The sequence below is a fragment of the Symsagittifera roscoffensis genome, chromosome 3 (assembly GCF_963678635.1).
Source record: "Symsagittifera roscoffensis chromosome 3, txSymRosc1.1, whole genome shotgun sequence".
Lineage (NCBI taxonomy): Eukaryota > Metazoa > Xenacoelomorpha > Acoela > Convolutidae > Symsagittifera > Symsagittifera roscoffensis.
This window is the reverse complement of record NC_087064.1, coordinates 53410009-53428405: the sequence shown is the minus strand read 5'-3', so window position 1 is coordinate 53428405 and position 18397 is coordinate 53410009. Positions and strand designations below refer to the sequence as shown.

General features: G+C 36.4%; 2 protein-coding genes across 2 annotated transcripts in view; one reads left to right on the top strand and one right to left on the bottom strand.

Annotated features, from left to right (window-relative positions):
• The window catches only part of LOC134841166 (dynein axonemal heavy chain 5-like), a 57755-nt gene extending 41495 nt beyond the window's left edge, over window positions 1–16260 (top strand). The window contains exons 39-57 of the mRNA XM_063856969.1: window positions 95–255; window positions 1232–1408; window positions 1854–2069; window positions 2505–3263; window positions 3505–3660; window positions 4485–4667; window positions 5204–5447; window positions 5857–6162; window positions 7101–7222; window positions 7538–7720; window positions 7849–8059; window positions 8481–8699; window positions 9096–9301; window positions 9615–9765; window positions 10096–10364; window positions 11795–12007; window positions 14131–14259; window positions 14600–14874; window positions 15687–16260. Of these exons, the coding sequence (XP_063713039.1) occupies window positions 95–255; window positions 1232–1408; window positions 1854–2069; window positions 2505–3263; window positions 3505–3660; window positions 4485–4667; window positions 5204–5447; window positions 5857–6162; window positions 7101–7222; window positions 7538–7720; window positions 7849–8059; window positions 8481–8699; window positions 9096–9301; window positions 9615–9765; window positions 10096–10364; window positions 11795–12007; window positions 14131–14259; window positions 14600–14874; window positions 15687–15822 (4316 nt within the window). The 3' untranslated portion in view covers window positions 15823–16260. The remainder of the gene's footprint in view (window positions 1–94; window positions 256–1231; window positions 1409–1853; window positions 2070–2504; window positions 3264–3504; window positions 3661–4484; window positions 4668–5203; window positions 5448–5856; window positions 6163–7100; window positions 7223–7537; window positions 7721–7848; window positions 8060–8480; window positions 8700–9095; window positions 9302–9614; window positions 9766–10095; window positions 10365–11794; window positions 12008–14130; window positions 14260–14599; window positions 14875–15686) is intronic.
• LOC134842939 (flap endonuclease 1-like) overlaps window positions 1–18397 on the bottom strand; it is a 323491-nt gene that overhangs the window by 282900 nt on the left and 22194 nt on the right. The window lies entirely within an intron of this gene.

Below are 18397 nucleotides of genomic sequence, written 5' to 3'. Positions count from 1 at the left end.
AATTAAATGTTACTAGTTTTTAGATATTTATTAGACTAATCTGGGTGCTATAGTTTGAGCAAACTGAGTACTAATCGATGAGTTTACTGTGCAGGCATCTACACTGAGAAGAAAGAGCGACTGCAGACACTGGCCCAGAGGATGCAGACTGGTCTGGACAAGTTGGTGGAGGCGACTGAGAGTGTGAATGCACTCAGTAAAGAACTGGCCGTGAAAGAGAAGGAGTTGGCAGTGGCGTCCAAGGAGGCCGACGAGGTACGTAGTCGCCGCCAGCTACTATCTTTATGCTTATTAGCTTGTATCATAGTGGTAGTATTGGGTTGTGATTGATTGATGTTCACCAGAAAAGTGATTCAAAATAGTTTGCATCATTTGTTTGCATGTTGCATTTGCTCTATGATATCCGGGTTCAACAAATAAGAGCGATGCCCAGTCATCATAAGTAAATGTGCAATATAGTGCTTATCCATATCCAAGTACTTTGCCGTTTAGGGTCTTTTCAACTAAACTTTTAATTGGGAAGTTTTAAGTCGAATTTCGACTAGAAAAAATTCGTATGATGGCTAAATTAATTTCACTGGCAAATCAAGAGAAACCCAATTAAACACTGCGTTATCTTGATTTGCTGCAAAATTTAGATAAAGCAATTGTATTGTTTTATTGTACTCCAAATTCAAATTGCTCATTTCTGAGGTACCTAATGAAAGCAAAAATCCTGAAAAATTGTTTTTCGGAAGTCATAGGGAAATTTTCTTCTTTCATTGTTTTCTGAAAAGCATATCATTGACACTAGCTCTCGAAATTTTAAATTTAAGTTACTATTAACTAATTTGTCAGGAAAAACTGCTTCAAAAAGTGAATCTATAGATACAGTTCTGATTTAAATTATCCAAACAAAACGCATAAAACTTTGAAATTAAAACGCGAAGTTTCTCAAACTGGGTTGAATTTAGGTGAAAAAGAATGAAAAGACAAAATTGGTTAAAATTTATGGTGCAATTTTTTTTGCAAAATTCGGGCTCAATATAATCAAAAGTTTGATAATCAACGCCAAAACTACCGAGTCATTTACTCACAAAATTGTATCCAGGGTATAATTTTCAAAACATTGTAAAACTTAGATTTATTTTTGTTTGGTAGACAAAAAACGTCATTTTTGCTAAATAAAACAACCATTTTTTGTTTAAAAACAATTTTAAATAATTTCCGATAAACTCTTCTCTGTTGACAGGTGTTGAAAGAGGTGACGGCCAAGCAGACGTCGGCGGAGGCCGTGAAGGCCCAGGTGCAGACTGTGAAGGACAGGGCACAGGCACTGGTGGAGGAGATCGAGGCGGACAAGGCGGTGGCAGAGAAGAAACTGTCCGCAGCTGCACCTGCTCTCGCAGAGGCAGAGGCTGCATTGCAGGTAATTAGCACATATGGTGACAACAAATATTGAATACATTTCCGTTTTTGCCCCAAGAACACGCAAAACAGTTAATGAGTTTGACGAAGCTGGTTCTTAATGAATCTTGTTCTCTCATGGATGGTCCTAAGATAATCTTGAGATTGACGCGGCTCAGAGAAAAATCGGAGATCCGTTTCAAAAGTGTACGAACTACAATGCAAAATTGCATGTAACAGTGGGGTTTTTCTGACACACTGCGCAGAACACTTTTCAAATCAGCAGAAAATTAATAGAATCTATTTTAAAAATTGCAGATGAGAAATTCATCTAAAATGGCTGAAAAGTTTGAGTATTGATCTCAATGATACTTCAATTTGAGCTTTGTTTTTCCTTTCACATTCCCACACGACTTTCAATGTGTGTTCTATGATATTGCTATCCAAACTGGTCATGCATATTTTAGACGATCAAAGCGGCCGATATCTCCACAGTGAGAAAATTGGGCAAGCCTCCTCATCTGGTCATGAGGATCATGGATGCTGTGCTGCTCCTGTTCCAGAAGAAGATTGACCCAACCACCAAGGACCCAGAGAAAGAGTGTGTGAAGCCCTCTTGGGGAGAGAGTCTGAAACTGATGGGAAACACTCAGTTCCTCACTCAGCTGCAGACATTCCCCAAGGTACACTTTTAATGCTACCCTTATCATTCAAATGATTCAAGTATAGTCCAACGTTCTTTAAAAAAACTTGTAAAAGTTGCCTGTTAGCTTTAGTTTTTGAAATCTCTATAGTAATCCCTCTTCTATGATGGAAATAACTAATTCAATTGTTAGACATTTAAGCATTTTAAACGCATAGCTGGTAATATGCGTCCCCCTTTTGTAATTGTCAGGGGAGGAGTATTTACGGAGTTCCTGTTTTCCGTTAAAATGTTGGAGACAAAATTTGTTGTTGTAATGACTCTTAAACATCATCATGAAAATTATGAAAGAATTTGACGCTCTTCTAATAAAATTACATAATAAAACAGCTAAGAACTCTTAATGTGATCAAAAATCGAATATATTTGTTGCTTTAAACAGCAGGAAAATGTGTATTTAATTTATATCATTTAGGATACGATCAACGAAGAAATGGTTGAGCTGTTGGCCCCCTATCTGGAGACAGAAGACTACAACCTCGAAACAGCCAAGAAGGTATCCGGCAACGTCGCAGGTCTTCTCTCGTGGACCCAGGCAATGAGCTTCTTCTATGGCGTCAACAAAGAGGTACTGCCTCTCAAAGCTAATTTGGTTGTGCAGAGTTCGCGTCTCGCTGGAGCCCAGGCTGAGTTATCTGAGGCACAAGGACAACTCGACCAGAAGGAAGCTGAGCTGAAAGAAGTGCAGCAAATGTACGACTCTGCTATTCAGAAGAAACAGGATCTACTTGACGACGCGGAATCATGCCGACGAAAAATGCAGAACGCTACAACGCTGATTGACGGACTTTCAGGCGAGAAGATTCGTTGGACTGAGGCTAGCAAGTCGTTCGACGACCAGACTATTCGATTAGTTGGTGACGTTTTGCTGGCAACTGGCTTCCTGTCGTACTCCGGGCCCTTCAACCAGGAGTTCCGAAACGTGCTTCTGAAATCTTGGCGAAAATTGATGGCTAATAACAAGATTCCCTACAGCGATGATCTGGATTTGATCCAGATGCTGGTCGACAATGCGACTATCGGAGAGTGGAATCTGCAAGGTCTGCCCAATGATGATTTGTCGGTTCAGAATGGTATCATTACGACCAAAGCGGCCAGATATCCCTTGATTATTGACCCGCAGTTGCAAGCCAAGACATGGATCAAAAACAAAGAAAAAGAAAATGAGCTGCAGGTTAGTCATCTGAAACTTCAAAAGGAACCAAATATCAAATTTACCGCATCAGCCAGAATTGGAAAACAGATTAAAAAGTTGTATAAAATAGATTAAATAAATACAACAACTGTCCTGTCAATTTTTGTCTTTTTTGCCATGTTTCTTGAAGTTTAATAGGTATCGAAATTCGCTAAGACTCGAATAAATATCTTACAGGCATCAAGTTCACAAAACGTGAATCAAATCTTTCGTTTTTCAGGTGACATCGTTGAACCACAAGTACTTCCGAAACCACTTGGAGGACGCACTGTCGCTGGGGAGACCCCTTCTGATAGAGGACATCAATGAAGAGCTGGATCCTGCCCTGGACAACATTTTCGAGAAGAATTTCGTCAGATCTGGCAGACAGCTCAAGGTTAGTTAGCTTTGCAGAGAGCAAATGATGACATTTCACAGAAGAATTCATTGCCGTCACATTGCCTACTGAGATTTTTGAAATCTTTCTATTTTGAAAATCAAATATTTCATTTAGTTCAATGGGTTTTCCGGTTTGAGTGTTTCTGTTAGCTTTTGTTTGCGTCATTGGTACTCATAATATGCAGCGTTTCTGTGTTTTTGCAGTCAATTTTTAAGAATCGATGAACCTGGTTAATACTCATATAAGTCGCGAAGATTTTTGTTCTGTTTTGTTTTTCAGGAAAGTCTCTCAATTTGTTCAGGCTCAAGTTTACTTTTTCGTGGTTTGACTTTTGATTTTTCAAGTTAAATTTCTTTGTTAAAAGGAAAACAAACTTCACTATCGAGCAGCAAGAATGTAAAGTTCACGAAAAATGTGATCAACTTCTAGTTTCGAAAAATGAATTTAATTATCAGATTTTTCAGCGAAATAAAAATTTTACGTTTGACCAATTTTTCTCAAATTGGGTTAATTTTATCAAAAAGCACCAATCAAATTTGTTTTAAAAAATCAAAGAGCTTTAAAGCCATCTTTTTTCTCGGAAATCTTTTTCTTGGAAAACAAGTCAGTGATTTTTTTTCTGTTTATTTGCGTTCATTGACTATTTTACGACTGTCTGTTGGCTATGTTTTAAACATTTTGTTTTGGTTTCTGATTTTTGTTTTTCAAATGTATTTGCAGGTGGAACTTTAAACTCACTTTAAATATGGAAAAATATTTCAATGGAAAATTTTCACTATATTTTTACGAATCTTCATCGCCTTAATGGTTTTCCATTCCAGGTGAAAGTGGGAGACAAGGAGTGTGACGTGATGCAGGGCTTCAAGATGTACGTCACTTCCAAACTGGGAAACCCAAGTTACACTCCCGAGATCTATGCGAGGACCTCCATCATCGACTTCACTGTGACCATGAAGGGACTGGAAGACCAGCTGCTCGGAATTGTGATCATCAAGGAGAAAGCGGTCAGTGCAGCGTTATAAACAAATATCGAAATTTGAATTGGTTTACATAATTGTTATTAATTTCGCATAGATAACCGTAGCCAATTAAAACTTTTTTAATGTTCTAGAAAAATTTCTCTGCTCAAATGAAAAACAAAATAGCGATTAAAATTAGTAAAGCGAAAAAAAAAGTTTTTTGTTTCAAAAATAACAGTAGTCGGAATTTTCTGTTGTAGTTGAACAACTACCTGCTGTTCTTGTCTATCCTTTTTTGCGTTTTTAAAACTTATGTTTACGAAATACAGCTTCGCCTCTTTGTTAAACAAAACGGTTATCCGAAACTCAAGATTAACTCCGTTGTAGCCGATATTTGTTATTTTTTCATCAAAAATTGCTTCAATGTCAAATTTATGATGAAGATGTAGGCTTTACAACCAATTTTTATCACAAGGGTTAATAACAGCGCTATGAATCTTCTGTGATAGTTGCAAAACAACCAGGTACTTTTGTACATGATCATAGACCTGATTGATCTTCATTTCTCTTCTATTTGTTAGGAACTGGAACAAGAGCGTGTGAGTCTAATGGAAGAGGTGACAGCTAACAAACGGAAGACTCAGGAGCTGGAGGACAATCTGCTGTACAGACTGACATCCACTCAGGGATCCCTGGTGGAGGATGAGTCACTGATTGCGGTGCTGCAGAGCACCAAAGTGACGGCAGCCGAGGTGAAGGAGAAACTGAAGGTGGCGGCCGAGACTGAAATCAAAATCAACACTGCAAGAGAGGAGTACAGACCAGGTCAGTCAGTGCATATTATGCTTCATTTGAATCTGAAAAGCGAAAGTGAAGTGGCGAGTTTTTCGGTCTGTCAACAGCAGTTCGAGACCTACCATAATCCAAGAAGATGATTCAGGGTACAAGGAATGTTTACCAGAATGCTTACACATGCATTCCGATGATCAAGGTGCAAAAATTGGTCGCGTGGATGGTTTATCGACTTAATCTTGAATGAATTAACGAATAAAGTTCTTCGATCACATTTTCCCCCGCAAATTTGATTGGAAAATGTTACATGAAGAGAGTCTTAGAGGGGACAGGAACCAGATCATTGATCTACGAGATATCCAGAACCAGTCCTACTTATAGAAACATCGTAAGGTATTAAAAACAAACCAATTGAGAAAAAATGAGTCATTTATTTGTTTAGTGGCCAACCGTGGTAGCATCGTCTACTTCTTGATCGTGGAGATGAGCATGGTCAACATCATGTACCAGACGTCTCTCAAACAGTTCCTCGGAATATTCGACCTCTCCATGGAACGGGCTCCCAAATCCCCCATCACCAGCAAGCGAATTGCCAATGTGATTGACAGCTTGACATTTGAGTCATTCAGATACACCATCAGAGGTCTTTATGAAGAGCATAAGTTCATGTTCACACTTTTGGTGACCTTGAAGATAGACTTGAACATGAAGAGAATCAAGCCGGACGAGTTCAACACTTTGATCAAGGGTCAGTTTTTTCACAGTTGTTTTCTAGGTCATAATACATTTTTGTTCCGACTTTCGATACGAAAGTGACGGAATATTTGTGCTCGGGTGGGTTTTTTTTTTCTTCAGACAAATTTCGACTTTTTAACTAGCCATTTTTGACAGAATTTTTTTATATCATTCAAAAGGTATTGTTGTCCTGAGCTCAAATTTGAAAAGATATTTCACTTGTGATCATTTTTCGTGAAGTTATGAGGGCTTAAAGATTGCCAATTTGGGACAATTAGCGTGCGATATATTTCGCTCTATTAACGCGTAAGCGGAGATTTAATCCGTCTTTTAAATCGTTCCAAATTGGTTAAAAGAAGCTTATTTGCCATAATTGTTTTGTTAAAATGAGCAAAATCTATTCTTTTAAACTTTATATGGCGTGTGGGGGGATGATTTCATAAAAAAAAATTTCAAATTTTAGAAAAAAATGATTTCAATTTTTTTTATTATACTTAATTTTTTTATGTTACTGCTGCTCGATAAACCTGAAAGGCAGTCGGAACATTCAGGGCTTTGCCCTGATACGAGCAGTCTTGTTCAGATTTGAAATCATTTTTCTTGAACTTCAGAAATGTAAACAATAAGACTTAAGAGAAGTTTTGAAAAATGATACACAAATTCAAGATAAACTTTTTACCATTGTGACATCTGGAGATTCCTATGCGTTCGAACAATCACTGACGAAAAAAATGGACCGATAATTGATGAAATAATGTTTTGACTTTTTTTTCACCAAGCAGCTGAGAAAATGTGCTTCCATTTTTTTGGAAATTAAAAATTTTACTTCAAACCATTTTAATCTGCAGTACTTCAAACTATTAGAAGGAAACACATTTTTAAAGAAAAACACTATAGACGCAGTTAGGTTTTGCTAATTGATTTAAGTATAAATCAAAAATGCATGCTTAGGTGGTGCTGCCCTGAATCTGAATGACGTGGAGCCAAAGCCGAAGAAGTGGATTCTGGACATGGCATGGCTCAATCTCTGTGCACTCATACACCTGCCCCAGTTCAACCAGATCCTCCAACAGGTACATTATGCTCATATTTTATAGACTTTTCTTTTCTGATCATCAATCATTTTTTGGGCATTGAAGTTATTGTAAGATGTGGAAATGTAGCTCCGAGGTCTTTAAATTGATCAGAAAAAAACCATCCATATCCACGTCTAAAAGCTTTAAAAAATCAAAAAGCAAATTATGAGTAATTAATGAAAAAACACATTGCCAACATTTAACATTTCGTCAAAAACTGTTAAAAAAAATTGTTTAGTCAGAAAATTCAGTCTCAAGACTTATTCACAATTTGGTCACAATTCAAGTGTATAATTCTGTTGGGTGTTGTAGGTCGGGCGCAATGACAAAGCCTGGAAGCAGTGGTTCGATGAAGATGCGCCAGAGGAAGCCACCATCCCAGACGGATACAACACTCTGGATCCCTTCCGCAAACTTCTCCTCATCCGCAGCTGGTGTCCAGACAGGACTCTAGCTCAGGCCAGACACTACATCGTCGACTCTATGGGCCCTAGGGTTAGTTTTTGCTATAAAAATTATATGAATTCATACAGCCTGTAAAAACTAATTTCATTTGTGTCTAAAATAAGGTTTCCGAAACAAATACATGAAAAATGTTCTTACTGCACACACTGTTCTTTCAGTTTGCGGAGGCTCAAATTCTTAACTTGGAGAATCTGTGGGAGGAATCAGACAACAGGACCCCTATGATCTGCTTCCTCAGTATGGGCTCAGATCCCACTGAGAGTATTGAGAAGTTGGCCAAGAAGCACGGACTGTCGTGCAAGGCCATCTCCATGGGACAGGGACAGGAGATACACGCGAGGAAGCTCCTGTCTAACGCCATGGCCGAAGGTCAGTTCAGTCTCGCAATATCCTGCTCGTTCAATCTTAATCTCAATTGAGAAGATATCATAAACAGGTTATCTGCTTTTGGCCGTGGCGAGTCTTTGAGATGCTCTAAATTGCTGCAAAAAATAAACTGTAATTACATAGTGGTATATATTAATATGATACTTTGCCATAAACGGTAATGAAAAAAGCACTGCTTTTTTCAATACCAATAAATCCACACGAAATTTATTGTTCCGATCGAAAAAATGTCTAAAAATTTGAAAATTCTGACAAAAGCCATTGTGCTATATTGAACCTCTCAAAGTATCAAACTTTCGTTCTTTGGATCTAATTAAATGAAGCCTTGGATGTAAGGAACCGATTTTAAGTAGAGATTTTTTGTTGCCTGCGATTTTGGTTTGCTGTTAAATGTGCTGCTTAGGTGGCTGGGTGTTGTTCCAAAACTGCCATTTGGGTCTGGACTACATGGATGAAATGCTGGACAGTGTGATCTCGGCCGAAAACCCAGACGAGAAGATGCGTGTGTGGATCACTAGTGAAGCCCATCCCAAGTTTCCCATCACAGTCCTCCAGAGTTCAATCAAGTTCACCTTTGATCCTCCACAGGGAGTCAAGGCCGGTCTCAAGCGAACATTCGCAGGTAGGGAGTTGTTGCACTTAAGCATGTTTGGATATAAGAAAATCAACTGATTGTTTTATGCATGCATTCGCTGTAACCGGCTGTAGCTTCTGGCCATATAATGAGGAAAGTTTTAATGAGTTGCCTTTTCGAAGCTCAGCTTATGAAAACAGTAAATTTTTATCAAATTTACTCTGCTTTTTATTGAATTTCATTTCTTTCATTGGCCAATTTTGAGCGAAGTGCCATAACACACAAAGGAACTTTTTTTTTTAACGGAAGCAAATTGACATGCGTAGTTGCGCTTGCGTATGTTGAATATCAAAATCCCAGTGGAAACATTTCAACTGTATTACAGTTTGCTCAGAGTTTTAACTAAGCAAAATATTAATAATGCCAACTGCTGATTTATTCCAGGTGTGACCCAGGATCAGTTGGAGATCTCGAATCTGCCAGAGTGGAAGCCACTGCTCTATGCTGTGGCATTCCTCCACACAGTGGTACAGGAGAGGAGGAAGTTCGGACCCCTGGGCTGGAATATCCCCTATGAGTTCAACAGTGCCGACTACACTAGCACAGTGCAGTTCTGCCAGAACCACCTCGACGAAGTGGACCCTAAGAAGGTATGAGACACTTTTAAATATTTTTATAAGAACTACATGGCATTACTTAAACATGGTGGATTACGCAAATATGGTATAGTTGAGCCAGGTCAGTCTTTTTCCAAATTTATCAGTCTTTTTGAAACAACTTATTGGTTACTTTGATTTTTGATAATTACATTTATCATTATTATACGAGTGACGGAGAGTAATACTCCGACTCGTAGTGGTTAAGTATGGAACCTCTAAGGTAAACAGATCAGAAATAAAATTTTGTTGACATTAAATTAGGTCAATTAGTATCAGCTATGAGTTATGCGCGTGTGTAACGTAGGGGATCTCGTGGGCAACCATCCGCTACATGATAGGGGAGGTGCAGTACGGAGGCAGAGTGACGGACGACTTCGACAAGATCCTGCTGAACTGCTTCGCCCGCTCCTGGTTCGGAGACCACATGTTCAAGGACGACTTCTCATTCTACAAAGGTCACTCAATCTTAACATTGTACATTTCTATTTAATTTCAATGTTCTCTATTGTGGCATTATGAAAGTGCCTGAATTGATAATCTATGCTGACAAACAATTACAGGAGACAAAAGTTTTACATAGTGCTGTCAATTTTACTGAGAAAATTATTTAAAAAAGTTAAGAAATTTGAAAAAAGAGGAAACTTAATTTATATTGAGATAAAACCTAAACAAATAGCTCGCATTTGAAATCAAAGAAAAACAAACGCTGATTAGGAATAAATACAGCTATAAATATTTTATGCGATTTAATATTCAAATCTTTCAAGTGTTATGATTTATTCCAGGATACGCCATCCCTAAATGCAAGACAGTGGACGAATATCGAAACCTAATTGAAGGCATGCCGAATGTCGATACGCCTCAAGTGTTCGGACTGCATCCGAATGCCGACATCACCTACCAGACGAACACAGCCAGCAAGTGTCTCGAGACTATCCTCAACATCCAGCCAAAGGAAGCCGGCGGAGGAGGAGGGGAGTCCAGAGAACAGGTGGTGTACAAGCAGGCACAGGAGTTCCTGGACAAACTGCCACCTGACTATGTGCCACATGAGGTGAGAGATAAACAAAGACATTAGTTTTGTGAAACTGTTCTAGTTAATCTGATAGGTTCTAGAAAGTTCTAGATTTTGCTAGGCAATCGAATGAAAAAATTGAGTTATCACTGGATATGTGGACAAATATAAACTAAATTGTTTTTAAATTTTTTTCTCGTAATTTTGTTTTGGTTGAAAGAATTGATTTTTTAAACTGAACTGTATAGCAGTTTGGAACTACAAAAAAATTAAAGCTCAAGTCAATATCAATTTATGTTGGTTTCTACTCACATCATTTAGTAATCATCAGTTTGTGTTTAAATCTGCACCGATCGTACATATTTATAATTAAGATTCACTAAATTTCTTCAGCCTGGAACCGAGTCTGTAAGTTATACACTTTAATTTGGACAAAACTACCCAAATAAAATCCATGCTTAGGGCAACATATTTAGAACTGCATTATTTCAGTTCGATTATTTTACTGCTCCTTAAAATTATCTCTTAATTAGTTGGTTAAACATCCAAAAGTATCAAACCTTGCACCGCGACTCTTTCAAAAAAATTTTGTTTTTCATTGCTGGAATGAAAACAATAGCATCAGAAGAATCAATAAGAAAACAAGGATAGCCGTTTACTGTACAAGTAGCATAGAATGTTCCGACCACATTCATAAAAAAAACCAAAAAAAGGTATTTTTTTTGCGAGGTGTGATGAGATAACTGTACAAACAAGTAGAAAATTAGTGTCTTCGAAAAATGAGTAAAAAAGAAAAAATATATATTTCAAGAAAATTTATCTGAATGTTTTCTGCTTTTTTGCAGAATGGTTTTTTGATTCTTTCTAAAACTTACTAAATGAAGTTTCCAAAACTAGCTTTTGTTTAGTAAAGTTATTTGCTACTGAATTTAAAAACTTTTCTTTTAAAAGACCTACTCGGAAATTTTCTAATTGATTTTTCTCGGCACTAGGAAAAGTTTTAACATTTTTTTGTCATTTGAATAACGACTGAAAGTGCCTTAATATGATGTCCTTCGAAATATTCCGATTCTTATTTGTGACACCTTAATTTTAGGAAATTTTTTAACCGGTTTTTCTCGGCACTAGGAAAAATTTTAACATTTTTTTTGTCACTTGAATAGCGACTGAAAGTGCCTTAATATGATATGTCCTTCGAAATATTCCGATGCTTATTTGTGACACCTGATTTTGCAAGGAAATCCAAAAAACACCTCCGAAGAGCTCCAAACTTGCTCCCTTTTTGAATGGTCGGAACAATTAGGAGTCGAAATACATAACATAATACATAGTATGTCCTTACCGTGGCAGTTTGTATAGAATTCAAAACTCCATTATGTTAAATGTTGCATTAGCTGATCTTAATTCGTACCAGCAGCGCGTATCAGAACTCATACCAGTGCCGTCACACCATTATAATTGTACTTCAGGTGCGAGATAGACTGAAGAAGATGGGACTCCTGCAGCCTCTGAATATCTTCTTGAAACAGGAGATAGACCGGATGCAGAAAGTAATCAAGATGGTGAGGTCCACTTGTAAGGATCTGAAGTTGGCCATAGATGGTACCATCATCATGAATGATACACTGAGGGATGCTCTGGATGAGTTGTACGATGCGAGGGTTCCGAACTCATGGAAGAAGGTAAGTTAAAACCTTGTAGTTTTAAAGCTTTCCACAGGCAATTTTCAATATCCAGACATAAAATTAAGCGTAAGGCGACAATTCATAATGGTAGCTCACGCGACAAACACGATTTTACGTGCACTTTACTTGTCGTGCCGTTGTAAGCGCAGCGGAGCTTGCATACACTTTAAATACTTCAATATTTTAAAAAGATTGGGTTTTAAGTGCCAATGAGTGTAGCGAAGAATTTTCTAAAGGTGTTATTTTTTTTTGCTTTTTTTTCCAGTAAAAAGCCTTTAAAGTTGAAAACGCTCAAATTTGACTTTTGTTTCTTGAAATTTTGTTTTTAGTTATTAAGTTGAATGCAAATTCATTGGTTGTAGATAAGCAACAGCTTCATATTGCATCGAGACTTTTTGTGAACAAATCGAGACGCAGTGTCGAGATTTGAACAAATTTCAAGATGCAATAAGCTGTTGCTTATCTGGTATGAAACACGCAAGAAAAATTTGAACAAAACAGACTCATTTGAAAAAGTTTTCAAGCTAACACGTAATTTTTACGTTTTTATTTTTTATTCTTTTTGCTCGCTTGCTATAGGAAAAGTGTTGCACTATTGTTTCAAATATTACACTAATTTTTCAAATATGGCACGAAAACATACTGCTCACGTGTACAGTGCTGATTTAAATTAACCGGACAAAACGCGTTAAACTTGAAATTTAAAACGCGTTTTTCTCAAATTGGGTCGACTTTAAGTGAAAACTTTTGGAGACAAAACTTGCTCAAAATTTCAGCAAAGTTATTATGGTGTAACTTGTTTTGCAAAATTCGGGCCCAAAATTTTACCCCAAAAATGGGTCATTTTGGCTTTTCTTAGTTAATTAAAAATTACGCCGAAAGTAACGAGTCAATCTCAGACATAGTTATATCAAAGTGAGCCCCTTACGTAGCCAATTAAGAAGGGTATATTCTCCAAAACTTTGTATAAGTTAATTTGTTCTTGTTGATAGACAAAAAAGTCGTTTTTACTATATAAAATACCAACTTTTTGTTTAAAAACAATTTTTAAACGGTTTGCGAATATTTTTTGGAGAATATACCCTTCTTAAAGTTTGTTGGGCTACGTAAAGGGCTCACTTTGATATAAATATGTCTGTGATCGACTCGTTATTTTCGGCGTAATTTTTGATTAACTAAGAAAAGCCAAAATGACCCATTTTTGGGGTAAAATTTTGGGCCCGAATTTTGCAACACAAATTACACCTTATGAATTCTGCTAAAATTTTAAGCAAGTTTTGTCTCCATAAGTTTTCACCTAAACTGAACCCAATTTGAGAAAAACGCGTTTTAAATTTCAAGTTTTGCTCGTTTTGTCCGGTTTATTTAAATCAGAACTGTATTTTATCTAAAAATAAAACAAATTACGCTTTTCAATCACGAAACTATAAAGGAGAAAAAATTTAGTTTTCACATTTCTCAGCGGATTTTTAAAACGAACTACTGATTCAAGTTTCTGTAATTGGGCTACTTTTATGAAAAAGATGTTGGTTATAAAAGATTTTTGAAATTTAAAAAGCTTAAACGCCATATATTTTTTCTTAAAATTTGGAAAGTTTTTTTTTTTAAATAATCGATCATTTTTCCTTTTTCTTTGAGTTCGTTGAGACTTTTTTTGCGATTTCAATTTAAATAGATCGGATTATTTGAAAAGAAAACGACCTTGAATTTGATTGCCAGAAGAAGGCGACTCAGTCAACAAAACATCTCAGTTTGGAGTGTGGACAAATAGCAGAAACGGATATCTTTAGACATTCTTAACAGCTTTTGATCGATCTTCTGCAATTTGCAGAAATAAAATAATATTTGGATGGATCAATTTCACTCTAGGCTCCTTATATTACCCGAAAGGCTCTCCCAAAACAATAATTTTAACCAGAAGATTAGCAATAATGAAGATAGACTTTGGATTTTTCTAAGAAAATTTCCTCGAGATTAGAATGGGAACTTCGAGAAATTGTGACATGGTATCTTTGCTTGAGTTATTAAATTTTGAGCACCTTAATATTTTATAATTTTCAGTAGCTTCTCGTCAATTAAAGATATTGTTCCAATTACTTCACCCTGATGATTTGTTTTAGATCTCGTGGAGCAGTGCGACAATTGGGTTCTGGTTCTCGGAGCTGCTGGACAGGAACACCCAGTTCCACTCTTGGTGCTTCCAGGGAAGACCCAACTGCTTCTGGCTTACAGGATTCTTCAATCCTCAGGTCAGCTAAAAACCGAGATTGCCTCCCTAATTTTTCTGACAAATATTTTCTTTTTTGATAAACACTGCTTGTTTTTTGTGCTTCCAAAATTTTAAAATTTCAATTAACTGAAGTTTTCAAGATTATTTATAGCCGCTAGGCTGCTGAAATTTTCAAATTGTAACATAAATGTCTTATTGCTTAAATGATGCATTTTGCAGACAAATGGAGGTACAGAAAAACAGTTTGATGTATTTCAAATCCGGAAAATTGGCAGTTTTAAAGCATAGTTTCGTTACTGATTTCAAAAAATAACAGTCTGTTTTCAAATTTTTTTAACCGACTAATTGATGGTTTTCAGGGATTCCTGACAGCCATGAGGCAAGAAATCACCCGTGCCCACAAGGGATGGGCCCTGGATTCAGTCGTGCTTTGCAACGACATGACCAAAATGATGCGGGAAGATGTGACTGCTGGACCAAGTGAGGGAGTCTACATCTATGGATTGTATCTGGACGGAGCAGGGTGGGACAGAAGGAACATGCGGCTGACTGAGGCACAGGCCAAAGTGCTCTACTCACAACTGCCCATTGCTCATTTGTATGCCATCAATACCACTGCGGCCAAAGATAACAAGTGAGTTAACTAGATTAGATCTGAACAAATAATGTTTCACATCTGTTTTTTGAAAGTATGAGCTGAATTGATTTCAAAAATGCTCCTTATTTACTGATTATTTTCTGGTTGGTTCCAAAACTGCGTACAAAATATTCTTCTTCCAAAATGCAGTAAAACGAGTGACAGTCACTGGTTACTTTTAGAAAGTTGGAAAAATAAATATAATTTTTTTGCGCTCCACGGAAGTTACACAGCGGGAGTTGAAGTGAATGTAACTAGCTGCATCCTTTTTAGCACGTCTGCCAAAGAGCGAGAAGAGCCCAAGAAAGTTGCTTATCATATCCCCATCACCAGTTTCATAACCATGCTTGCTATTCGTTCATTTTTCTAATTCCTTTCCGAAGCGAAAAAGATACACCAGAAAAGTTTCGTGGTCCTTTCTACAGATCTCTTAAACTATTTCACCCCCTGGGGTACCTGGTAACGAATTGCCACCCCTATAAAAAAATAAATTCAATGGTTGAGCATAAGTAAATTTTGTACCTAGTAACGAATCAATTCCCCTTTTGCAAAAGGGGGGTGTAGTCAAAGAGATCCATTTCTACTGAATAGAAAATATCTTTCTTCTTTGAATGGAAAAACAAGAGTATCAGCTTTTCATTTTCTTAGATTGAGGGGGGGGGGATAAGGGGGGAATAAATTGTGGTACACCAAATTTTTTCCAAATATGGTCGACAAAGTTTTTCAAAAACTGCCCCCCATCGTCAAAAAAGTTCCTGCGCGCGCCCACTGAACCTTAGATAACTTGATAACACGATGTGTTGTTTCAGACTGTACGCGTGTCCTGTGTACAAGAAGCCAAACAGGACGGACTTGAACTTCATCTTCCAACTGAACCTGAAGACCCAACAGCTCCCAGACCACTGGATCTTGAGAGGAGTAGCACTGCTGTGCGACATCAAATAAACAGACAACCGATAAACAACAACAGTGACAAACTAAAAATATATCAGGAAAAAGAAACAGTTCATTGAGCAGACTGATTAATGTAAACTATAATCATAACATAACACATGGAAGTTTCGGTTAGAAATTGAAAGAAAAAAATGAGTTATTCTTCAGAAACATTATCATCTACTTGCGATTAAAACATCTGTAAACTCATCAAAAATGGTGTATATATTATATCATTTTAATTACTCATTGACATTGAGTAGTGTATATAGTCGAGGATTAATACACATGCAAGTCGCATTGTCGTTTGGACATCCTTTGATTGTAAATTTATCGGGTTTGAAAGAGTGAAAAAAAATGATTTTGGTGTGCCCTGAATGAGACGAAATAATACAGCATGCATAATCAATTTGATGTAAATACCTGTAAATAAACATTCATTCACAGCAATTTTGTTATAGGAACTGGACCAAAAGTAGAATAGGTCAAAAATTACAACAGCTGAAAGGGTAGAAGACAGAACAGATCCAAAAGCAGAGCTGTTCCAAAAGCAGTTTTGGCCAAAAAGCTGGCTTTTTACCAATCTATTCCCTAGTTTTGTTTTCTTTTGATTCTCACCTGCCAATGCATCGCTGCTTTGTTATAGTTGATGAAGTGGCAAAACACAGGTTGTATGAAAAAGGCAATTTCTCCTTTTAGACAAGCGACTGAATCTCAATCAATAAAATCAATCACAATAACTTCGAGTGTTAAGTACAACAAACTTGTTAATTTCTTTATGCAATATTCTTTTTCGTCCTTGAACTTGAATTCAATCAGATGTGTTAGTACAAAACGAAGGCGAAGCAATAAGCAGAATGGTCCAAAAGCAGAAAGGGTTCAAGAGCAGAAAAACAGAAAAATATTGACTTTTTTTAGTTTATATGAGCTAATTGATAAATTTTTTCAGAATTCTTAAAAACACTCAGAAAATGCATGCATAATTTAAGCATAGTTTCATTCGGTTTTTTGATTGAAATTTTTTAAAAATCTTGATTAAAATGATCAAATTATGCATAAAATATTCGTTTGTTTGGCAATATTGACAATTCTAATGATTAATTTACCGATTAGCTTGTAAAAACAACTAATATTTTTCTGTTTTTTTGCTCTTGGACCGATTCTGCTCTTAGACCATTCTGCTTATTGACTGGTCACCGTACAAAACGCATGTATTACCTTACTAAAATTTGTTAAAAATAACACGTCAAGTACTTCCTATTTTAAGTATCTACTAGATAACCTCCCCCTCTATCAAGAAAGGGGAAGATTGTTAAGGCAGATTAAAATTGTCAAAATTGGGACCAATCAGAATGCCTCAAAATTAGATTTCGCAATAGAAAGCTTGGTGCTAATTTACTGTATTTGTTCATAGGGGTAGAAATTTTTAATAAGATAAATAAAAAGAGGAGATTGTTGAAAAAATCTTTATTGAATTTTACAGTTTTTCGAGAGAAGCCCTGAAAAACCTTGGAAGAAATAAATTGAAGTGTGGGAGTTAACGTGCAAGTAGTTTAAAGAAGTAAACCAATTCAGTTTTTGTTTTTGCTTAAATAAAGAACGCTTATCTTTTAATGCAAAGCCACCAAATTTTCCAATCAAACAGTGCGGTACAAGATCATTGAAAGCTAGGAAACGGTAAAACTTATTAATGGTCACCTCAGTTGATCTTTTTTGGTTCTTGTTAGCATGTATCGCAAGTTAGGCATTTTCTTGCAATGAGCGTAATCTGTTCTTTTTCTTGCCTTGAAATGAAAAATGAAATAATCAGATTTAAATCAACTAGGGATTTTCAAGATGGATGTATTTGTAGTTAGAGCGAAAGTAAAAAGACACATTAAAATTATTTACGACGCGGTCAGATATATACTCGTCTATGTAATTTAACGTTTCTTCAATTATTTCCGATGACAAAACTTGAATTATAGGACAACAATTTGTTGAATTCCAAATAAAAATATCCAGGAATATTTAGAATAATCGTGAATTCTTGAATACTGAAGGAAAATTTTTGATAAAACGTAGAGCAAGTATTTAATTGTGCATAACTTGAACAATTAATCTGAAAAAATGTCCAAAAACTGTTCTTAAAATTTTTTGCTGGGAGAGATGAATACCCCACAAATTTTCAAGATCAACAAAATAAGTCTTTTTTATCTTTGTCAAAGTAAGTTTCCGAAGACATCTGATATAAATTGACTATTGGAATCGAAGAAAAATGAGACGTGCCGAAGATGCGAAGTGACAATTGAAAAATTAATTTTGCATAGACATCTAGCTTTAACCAATTTTCAGTCTTAAAACTGAGCAATCGAACTTCAAATTTTTTGTGTTGTCAAAGTAAGTTGTCAAACTAAGTTTCCGAAGACATTTGATGTAAATTGACTATTGGAATACAGTGCTGATTTAAATTATCCGGACAAAACGAACAAAACTTGAATTTTCAAACGCGTTTTTCTCAAATTGGGTTAAGATTAGACAAAAACTGAAGAGAACAAAAGCTTAGAATTTCACCAGAATTAATATGGTACCATTTTTTCTCCGAAAT